We start from the raw sequence: 9933 nt of genomic DNA, 5'->3' as shown, positions 1-9933 counted from the left end.
CTGGTGAAATAACATTTTAATGTCAACTTAATGATTTTTTTGTCTGATTCATCTGTTATACTTTGAAATGGCAGTAAATTTCTCTACATTCTTTATTATGAATATTGATTTAATGTGCTTTTCAAGTCTTTATCTAACTTACACTATTTATAATTGATTTGTCAGCCTTCCTTTAGGTTTACTTAGTATAAACCTTAGAAGAAAATATAGAGGAAAAGCTTCATGACCTTGGACTTGGCAATGATTTCTTAGATATGGCACTGGAAGCACAGCCAACAAAATAAAACATAGATAAACTGATTTTCATCCAAATTAAAAACACTTGTACATCAAAGGAAACTATCCACAGAATGAAAAGGCAACCTACAAAATGGGAGAGAATATTTGCAAATTATATGGTTTATAAGGATCTAGTATCTAGAATAAAGGATCTGTAACTCGGCAACCAAAAATCAAACCACCTTATTAAAAAACGTGAAAAGAATATGGAAAGAAATTTCTCTAAGATACACAAAATGCCAATAGCATATGAAAATACTCTCCACATCACTAATCCTTAAGGAAATGCAAACTGATACCACTTCATGCTCATTACAATGGCTGTGATCAAGGAAGGAAAATGAGTGTTAATAAGGATATAGAATTGGAACCCTTGTGCATTCCTGGTGGGAATGTAAAATGGTTCAACCACTGTTAGAGACAGTGTTGGAGTTCCTCAAAAAATTAAACATACAGGGCACCCCGGTGGCTTAGTTGTTGGGCGTCTGCCTTCAGCTCAGGTCATGATCCCAGCATCCTGGATCAAGTCCCACATGGGGCTCCCTGCTAGGCGGGGAGCCTGCTTCTCCCTCTCCAGCTCCCCTGTGCTTGTGTTCTCTCTCACATATGTCATAAATAAATAAAATCTAAAAAAATTAAACATACGATTACCATATGATTCAGCAATTCCACTTCTACGTAGATACCCGATAGAATTGAAAGCAAGGACCCAAAAAGATATTTTTATACCAGTGTTCACAGCAACATAGGAGTCAAAAGGTGGAAGTAACAAGGCATCCTTTGCTGGATGAATGGATAAACAAAATGCATCCACATGCAATGGAGTATCAGCCTGAAAAAGGGCTGAAAGTCTGATTATGCTACAGCATAAATGAACCTTCAATACATTACACTAAATGAAATAAGTTGGAAACAAAAGGGCAAAGAAGTAGGTACATGAAATAACCATAGTGACAAAGAATAGTGGTTATAGGGGTCAAGGGAAGGCTGAATGGAAAGTTTGGGGTTTTGGGGGGGTTTTTCGTTTTTTTTTTAAGATTATTTGTCAGCACAAGCAGTGGGGAGCAGTAGGCAGAGGGAGAGGCAGGGTCTCTACTGAGCAAGGAGCTTGATGTGGGACTCAATTCCAGGACCCTGGGATCATGACCTGAGGTGAAGGCAGACGCTTAACTGACTGAGCCACCCCGGTGTCCCCAGAATAGAGAGTTCTTAATGGATATAGACTTCCCATTGGGATGAGGATAATTCTGCAATTGGAAAGGGGTGATGGTGGTGCAGTATGAATGTACTTAATGCCACTTAATTATACACTTAAATATTGGTCAAGATGAAAAAAAAGGTCAAAATGTTAAGTTTTATATATATATATTATATATATAATATATATATATAATATATAATCACACACAGAAAATTTTGCATACACTCTTAACCACAAACTAATGGCACCTTCTGCAATGGTTGGTTTAAGAGTGTCAATAATAGTAATAATAAATAGTTAGCTAAACAAAACTAAAAAGATCTCAAATCAACAACCTGACATTATACCATAGGGACCTGGAATAAAAGAGCAAACTAAGCCCAAAGCTAGCAGAAGGAAGGAAATCAAAATTAGAGCAGAGAGAAAATAGAGAACAGAACAGTATCAAGGAAATCAAAAGTTGGTTCTTTGGAAAGATCCACAAAATTGACAATCCTACAGCCAGACTGACTAAGAAAAAAAAAGATGTGAATAACAAAAATCAGAAATGAAAGGAAATTATTACCAACCTTAAAAGGGAAAAAAAGGAATAATTGTACTTAATAATTTTAACAAATATACTAGATGAAGTGGACAAAAATCCCTAGAAATACACAAATTAGCAAAACTGACTCAAGAAGAAACAGAAAATGTGAACAGGCCTCTAACAAAGAGATTAAATCAGTAATAAAAAAAAAAAAAACTTTCCAATACCATATATTCTTAAGAATATAGACGAAAAAATTCCTAACAAATTACTAGCAAACTGCAATAGCATAGAAAAAGGGTTATACTTCATGACCACGTGGTATTTCTGACAGGAATGCAAGGGTAGTTCAACACAAGAAAATCACCGGAATACACGCGCACACACACACAGAACAAAAAAAGGAAAACAATGTGATCATTTCACCTGATACAGGAAGAGCATTTGATAAAATCCAACACCCATTTATGATAAAAACACTCAGAAAGGGGTGCCTGACCGGCTCAGTCATTAAGCATCTGTCTTCAGCTCAGGTCATGACCCCAGGGTCCTGGAATCAAGTCCCGCATCCAGCTCCTTGCTCGGCAGGGAGCCTGCTTCTCCCTCTCCTGCTTTCCCGCCAGTGTTCCCTCTCGCTGTCTGTCAAATAAATAAAACCTTAAAAAAAAAAAAAAAAACTCAGAAAAATAAGGGATCAAAGAATATGAAAAAGTAGAATAGAGGAATAAGAATAGAATTTCCTCAACTTCTTAAAGGGCGTTTATGAAAAACCCCACAGCTAACATCATACTCAACAGTGAAAGACTAAAAAGGCTTTTTCTCCCAAGATCAAGAACAAGAGAGAAAGGCCCACTTTCACCACTACTATTCTACATTATACTGGAAATCTTAGCCAAAGTAATCAGTCAAGAAAGAAAGAAAAGGAATTTGATTTGGAAAGGAAGAAATAAAACCATCTCAATTTGCAGGTAATATTATCTTATATATAGAAAATTCCAAGGAATCTACAAAAACAAACAAACAAAAAAACCTACTGCTGATAAAGCCAGCGAAGTTGCACAGTATATCAATGCATAAAATTCATTTGTGTTTGATTTTGAATTTACAACCCAAAAGCAAATTAAGAAGATAATTCCATTTGCACTAGAATCCAAAAGAAGAAAATATCTGTGAATCAGTCTAACCAAAGAGGTGAAAGACCTGTCCAGTGAAACTGCAAAATTTTGTTGCACTAAATGAAAAGAAATCCTGTGTTATGGATTGGAAGACAATTGATTAAAACAGCAGTGCTACCCAAAACAAACTATAGATTCACTGCAATCTCTATCAAAACTCCAACAGCTTTTTTGGAAAAATTGTGGAATATTTAAATGTCAAATTGGTTCTCATTATTAAAGACAACCTTAAACAACACAAGACTAGTTAAATAATGAAAAGTTAAATGGTCTGGTGTGTGCTCAAAGTGCTATAAGAAGTCGAGACTGGATTGAGTAGCTCTGTTTTCTTCTTCAGGGTCAAGTGGTTAAAGGTACAAACAGCCAGCTGGCAAGAACCTTGTCCTTAAGGCTTTAACAGAACTCCTACATGATTCTCTAGTCTCTGTCATACTTGTCATGTTCGCCTTTGTTTTCCACCCTTTCAATGCTCATACGTATCAAGAATACCATTCCTCCACACATCAGCCTCCCATACAGTCTTAAAGACTTCACAATATCTACCAAGGTTTATAAAGTTTATACTATGCCTAAAAGAAAGAATTTTGCAATTATACAGATCAAGAGTCTTCGAGTAAACTGCTCCCTCTGTACTTTAGTTTCTTCATCTGCAACACAAGACCAATAGGGTTGTTATGAGGATTATGTCAGATTATTTATGTAAAGTGCTTATAACATTACCATACACATTATAAACTCTAATAAGAGCTAGTTAGTTTTATAATAGAGCAAAATTGGATGCATAATTATTACTATTTTTTTTAAAGACCATGAGAAAGTAAGGTTACCCTATTTCTTAGTTTGCCACAGTTATTCAAATTCAAAGTTGTCATAAATGGGATTTTGTATAAGGCCTTGAACCAGGCTTGTTTAAGAGGTCATGCCTCAGCTCCATGAAATGTTCTACTGCAATCTCTTTTTTAATAATAGAAACTAAGAACAGAAATCTGATCTTTTTTTAAACAATAATAGAAACTAAGACTAGAAATCTGTTCCTTTCTTGGGTTCTTTCAAGCTAGAAATGCTAAAATAATTTAGAAGTAAAGGAATCTAGAGCTCATTTATTGTTCAATTTGTTGCATGGACTACAAGATGGTATAACATAATACAACACTGCGAGAGAAAAAATTTATTTTGTTTAGTGTTAAAAAAAAAAAAGAAATTCACTGTCAGTATCGCCAAAAGATAAAAAGGATTTCCATAATTTAGAGTATGACCAAAGCATAGGCCATAAGAAATGATATATAAAATTTTGAGAATAGCAGCTTCCAAATGAAGTGTTTAATAGATACTCTCAGTTATAATGATCAGTAAAACGAAATGCTTTGGCTTCTGACATATACAGGTGGCTCTGTAGTTGTTTAGAATGCTTTGCTTCCAGTCGGAGCTGTCTAGTTCTTTCTCTGACAGCTTGTTGCTCTGCTAGTTTTTCAATCCGTTTCCTTCGCAGCCATCTGTAGAAAGAGATATGATCAGATCTGGTGAGTATCAACGTGAATACTCTTTACATAAAGCTACTGCTGTAGACTATTAAAGAAGTTGAATTTCTTTACATTGAAATGCTGCAGTCACAAAAAAATTATTAAAGTACTAATGAAAATTTCAGGTTTATCCCGTGGGCTCACATAAGAAAACATACTCACATTTGCAATCAAATACTTAAAACTAAGTTTGTCTTAAAAATGAGACTGCCAACTAAAAAAACCTGAATTTTGAATAATGGACACAATATATTACATGTGCTATAGGCCTATTCTTTTTTAAAATATGATTTTCTAAGCAAACAAGTATTTGATAGATTACAACTAACATATTTTTTGCAACTAACTGTATTCCAAAACATGACTCAATTAGGTTAAGAATCCCAGCATGCAGAAATGTTGCCTTCCTCTTGTTGGTAGGGACACTACCAACAATGCTTTTTAGTGCATAAAACAGTTCTTCCTTAAAATGGAAATATAAGCCTAAGCATAAAAAAATCCAAAAAAGTGAAGGAAGAATCCACATTCAAACAAATTTAAATTTATAAACCTTGCTTAGGTAAAATAACTCAAGTAACTGTACACACACATAAGAAAGCGTGTGCAGTGCATCCGTGTCTGTATCCATTGTTTTCAGAAATGACCCAAAACAACTAAGCATGTCAGAAGAGAAGAGACTTAAGCATCATAAGCCGATGTTGTGGCCCTGAACTGGACATGATTTGAGTAGACTGACCCTTGTCACTGAGAGGTCTGTTGAAAGTATCATTATGGTACTAGATGAGATATTAGATGAGATTATTAATAAAAATAAGCAGATTACAGAATAGTATATAATATCGCAATTTACATTTCAAAACTACAATGTAGAGAGAACTATGTAAAAGATACGGACTAAGGTACTGACAGTGATTGCTAGGTGATGAAAATGTGACTTTATCCCCAGCCATTTCCACAATGCACACTCATTGCTTCTCTTATAATATTTATTTTTTTTTTTAAGGAAGAAAGAAGTAAAGAAAGAAAAAAATAGGAAAGAAAGAAAGGAACTTAAAGCAACTGGGTTCAATATTCTCTATCTCTCCCAAGGATTGCTGGAAAAATTACGAAGCCAGGTCTGTTTCCTCACAATTAGCCAGGTAATGGAAAGTCTCAAGCAAGTAACTGAAAAGATCAGCTTTGCCTTAAATTACCAGTGTCTGCCCAAATCTCTCTTTCAGTTTGGTCAATACAGATCTTCCTTCTCAGCCTAACTTTCTTTATAGACAAATATTTCTTGGGAAATGAGACTCCCTATTCAGTTTTCCTGAGGAGTATGTAGGAGTAGCTGTACGCTATCTTTGGCCCATTTCTCTAAAAAATGAACAAAATAACTAACAAATAAATGGTAGGCTATCAAAGGTTATCACACTGGTAAAATATAAAATGATGTTGTTATTGAAAATATCTTGAAGAAAGAATGGCATATAGATATTATGCAAATTATGGAGCAAAAGAATTTTCTCACATAGTTTTGAAAGTGTGGATTTAAAATTGATCAGATATGTAATATCAGAGATAAATTTTTTGTGGGATTTATTTTCAACCTTTATTGACTACCAAGGTCTCTGCAAGGACTGTGAAGAGAGGGGAAATTTGCCCGGCCTGTGACTTACTGTTTGAAGGCCCGCTCACGGCCCTCTGTTCCTTGAAGGAAGAATAAGCATTCCTCTTGCTTTCGTAGTTCTTCTGTCTTTCTTTCTTTCAACTGTTCTTCATGCTTTTTTTTAAGCCATAATCGAAAAGCTTGCTGTGGATCTCTGTTTTCCTGCTGATTACAAAAATAAGCTTTGTTTAAATAAACCAAAATTATTTTTGAGGCCCTGCCTATAGGACCCTATAAGGATACATGTTCCGCTCATCAATTTTTCATTCCCTGCACTCCTAGTAGCCAAACAAAACAGATCGCCCTTGAATCAGCAGCACTGATGGAACTCTGCCAGAAAATCCAACACTGAATTCACTGCCATTTGTCATCTTTCAAAACTTATTGAGGCAATCAATAAATGAGGAAGGTTTTTGCAGTGATTTGCAAACTTTTCAACGAGCAGTTCTTTGAAAAAATATTTTTTTACAGTGGCACAAAAAAATAAAACACGGTTGAAGAAAGATTGGGACAGATAATATGAATGGAGTCAAGGTCTTTGTAATGATTCCTGAAGGAGTTCCCTGGATTGCAGTCTGACAACTTATGATCCAATACTCTGTTATTCATCCTTTCTTTTAAATTCTACCCTTGTTTTTATTTTATTTATTTATTTGAGAGAGAGAGAGGTCACAAGTAGGCAGAGAGGTAGGCAGAGAGAGAGAGAGAAAGCAGGCTCCCCACTGAGCAGAGAGCCCGACACGGGCCTTGATACCAGGACCCTGAGATCATGACCCAAGCCGAAAGCAGGGGCTCAACCCACTGAGCCACCCAGGTACCCTCTACCCTTGTTTTTAACTTCTAAGAGCATCTAAAAGTTAGGATGCCAAGCCCCTCTCCAAATTATAATTACTCTTGTGGAAGGTGGCCATAAGGATTTGCATAATTACTCTTGTGGAAGGTGGCCATAAGGATTTGCAGTCATAAAAATTTTCTCATAACAGCCATGATGATTTTGTCGGAAGTCAAAGCTAGTGGGAGTAGCTTATTTTATGGTTCCTCAAACGTCATGATGGATACTATCTTCAGGGAATTTTCAAAAGTTGAAAGAGTTCTTATTTGGGAGAATAAAGAGAGCAACAGGACAGATTTGGGGCTAGGGGAAAGCATGCCTCATTAATTGGATGCCTGGCCAAAACAGAAAGGAAAATATGCATTCACTTAATATTTTTCCCAAACAGGGGTGCCTGGGTGGCTCAGTGGGTTAAGCCTCTGCCTTCAGCTCGGGTCATGATCCCGGGGTCCTGGGATCGAGCCCCTCATCGGGCTCTCTGCTCCACAGGGAGCCTGCCTCCACCTCTCTCTCTGCCTACTTGTGATCTCTGTCTGTCAAATAAATAAATAAAATCTTAAAAAAAAAATACTTTTCCCAAACAGAAACTCGATGATAGAGAGGACCATTTCCTATATCTTGCATTTTCCTTTTTTTTTTTTTAAGATTTTATTTATTTGAGAGAGAGAGAGACAGAGATAGCAAGTGAGAGAGAGAGAGCATGATGGGGGAGGAGCGGGAGAGGCAGGCTCCCAGTGGGGCTCGATCCCAGAACCCTGGGATCATGACCTGAGCCGAAGGCATATGCTTAACTGACTGAGCCACCCAGGTGCCCCTATACTTTCCTTTATCTATTACTCACATTGCCAAGCATGTTCCAGTTTAATTTATATAATTTACGAAATCTACGATCTTTGATGTACAATGCTGAAGCCTGTGAAGATAACCCATTGCTGAATACCTAGAAGTCTGGGAATGGCCCGAGATGACCAAAAAGTGTTCATTCTGGAATTATAGATTGAAAGAGGCAAGGATTCAGGGGTGAAGAGGGTTGCCTGGATCTCTGTTTCTTTACTGATTCAGCAGATATTTACATTTACAGAGTATCTACTACAGTGTATCTACAGGCACGTAGATTGCATCAGTGGGGGAAAAAAAAACAAGTTTCTCTCTCTCATATATTCTGTGATTGCACTGTCCAGTAGAGTGACCAACAGAGGGACCACTAGCCACATGTAGCTATTTAAACGAAGTTAAAAATTCAGTACCTCAGTCACATTAGCTACATTTCATGTGCTTAAATGCTTAAGAGCCACACTGTGGCTAGTGACTACTTCATTGGACAGTGCAGATATAGAGCATCTCCATCATCCCAGAAAGTTGTACTGGAACTTCCATTCATGAGTCCCACAAGATGGTAGCAATCAAATGAGATCTTCACGGGCACAGGAATACCCATCTGCAGATATACATCTGGACCCAGTGCAGACAGAACAGGAAAAAAACACCCATCTCCCAGTTTCTTGTTGGAAGGGGCTTAACCACATACCTTCCCAGCTGTGCCAGAGGGTCTGGCTTCCATATAGCCTGCAAAAATACACTACCTCGCAAAGATGTCCAGCAGAATTAAGAAATAAGAGCTTTTCAGATGAACAAAAGCCAAAGGTATTTATCACCACTCAATTGGCCTTATGAGAAATGTTGTAATGAAAGAAAAGGATGCTAAATTAGTAGCAAAAAGTATACGAAAGTATAAAACTCACTGGCAAAAATAAATACAAAGTTAATATCAGAACACCCGAAAGTAATGGTGGTAGGTAGATCACTCATAACTCTGGCATGAAGGTTACAACTACAACAGACTGTTACAAGTACAAGGTCTCATTACAATCAGAAAGCAAACACTTGCAGTAGATACACCAAAGGTAAAGAGCAAGAATCAAAGCGTTACTACAGAAAACCATCACAAAGGGGAAGAATGAGAGTGGACTGAGGGGCAAAGTAACTACAAAACAACAAGACAACATTTAACAAAGTATTTCCACTCCGATCAATGACTACTGTAACGCAAACGGCCTAGAGCTGAATGGATAGAAAGCAAGTCCCAATTACTTGCTGCCCAAAGAGACTAAATTCCGCTCTGGGACACACAGAAACTGAAATCAAAGAGGTGGAAAAAGATATTCCGTGTAAATGGAAGCTAAAAAAGAACAGGAGTAACTATGCTTATGTCAGACAAAATAAACTTAAATTAAGCCAAAACAGAAACTTGTATGGTATTGCCATAAAAAAACAGATGCATAGATTAATGGAACAGAAGAGAGAGCTCAGAAATAACCTCATGTGTACATGGTAAACTAATTTTTAACAAAGTTACCAAAAAAAAAAAAATGGGAAAAGGACAGTCTTCAATTAATGGATTTGGGAAAACTGGATTACCACATGCAAAAGAATGGACCTCTACCATACACTCTACAAAAAAACAACTCAAAATAGATTAAACACTTGAGCGTAACCTGAACGACTCCTAAAAGGAAACATTAGAATAAACTCTGATATTGTTCTTAGAAATAACTTTTTTGGATTTGACAGCAAAGGCAACATAAACAAAAATAAGTAAAAGACAAACAACAGGTTCTGCTTAGCAAAGGAAACCTTCAACAAGATGAAAAGACAACCTATGGAATGGGAGAATATATGTGTAAACCACATATCCAATAAGACAACATGAAAAGATCATCAGTATCACTAATCATCAAGGAAATGCAAATCAAAA

The 9933-nt window shown here is 36.6% G+C and overlaps 1 protein-coding gene and 1 long non-coding RNA gene across 5 annotated transcripts in view; one reads left to right on the top strand and one right to left on the bottom strand.

Moving 5' to 3' along the window:
• Positions 1–1084: 1084 nt before the first annotated feature.
• LOC116870850 lies at positions 1085–7595 on the top strand. Its single transcript, XR_004383303.1, has 3 exons — positions 1085–1229; positions 4047–4048; positions 7567–7595. It is a non-coding gene; the product is annotated as an uncharacterized LOC116870850 (long non-coding RNA).
• The window catches only part of CCDC181 (coiled-coil domain containing 181), a 52357-nt gene continuing 46910 nt past the window's right edge, over positions 4487–9933 (bottom strand). For 3 of the 4 annotated variants that reach the window (XM_032863033.1, XM_032863030.1, XM_032863031.1), the window contains 2 exons: positions 6357–6511; positions 4487–4674 (listed from right to left, as the gene is read on the bottom strand). In XM_032863033.1, coding sequence (XP_032718924.1) covers positions 4515–4674; positions 6357–6511 — 315 coding nt within the window. In that variant the 3' untranslated portion in view covers positions 4487–4514. The remainder of the gene's footprint in view (positions 4675–6356; positions 6512–9933) is intronic. The other variant, XM_032863032.1, reaches the window with a different exon arrangement.

Source organism: Lontra canadensis, unplaced genomic scaffold (assembly GCF_010015895.1).
Source record: "Lontra canadensis isolate GAN:19392208 unplaced genomic scaffold, GSC_riverotter_1.0 scaffold24, whole genome shotgun sequence".
In the NCBI taxonomy this organism is placed as follows: Eukaryota; Metazoa; Chordata; class Mammalia; order Carnivora; family Mustelidae; genus Lontra; species Lontra canadensis.
The sequence above is the reverse complement of the archived record's forward strand: the minus strand, read 5'-3'. Positions and strand labels throughout refer to the sequence as shown.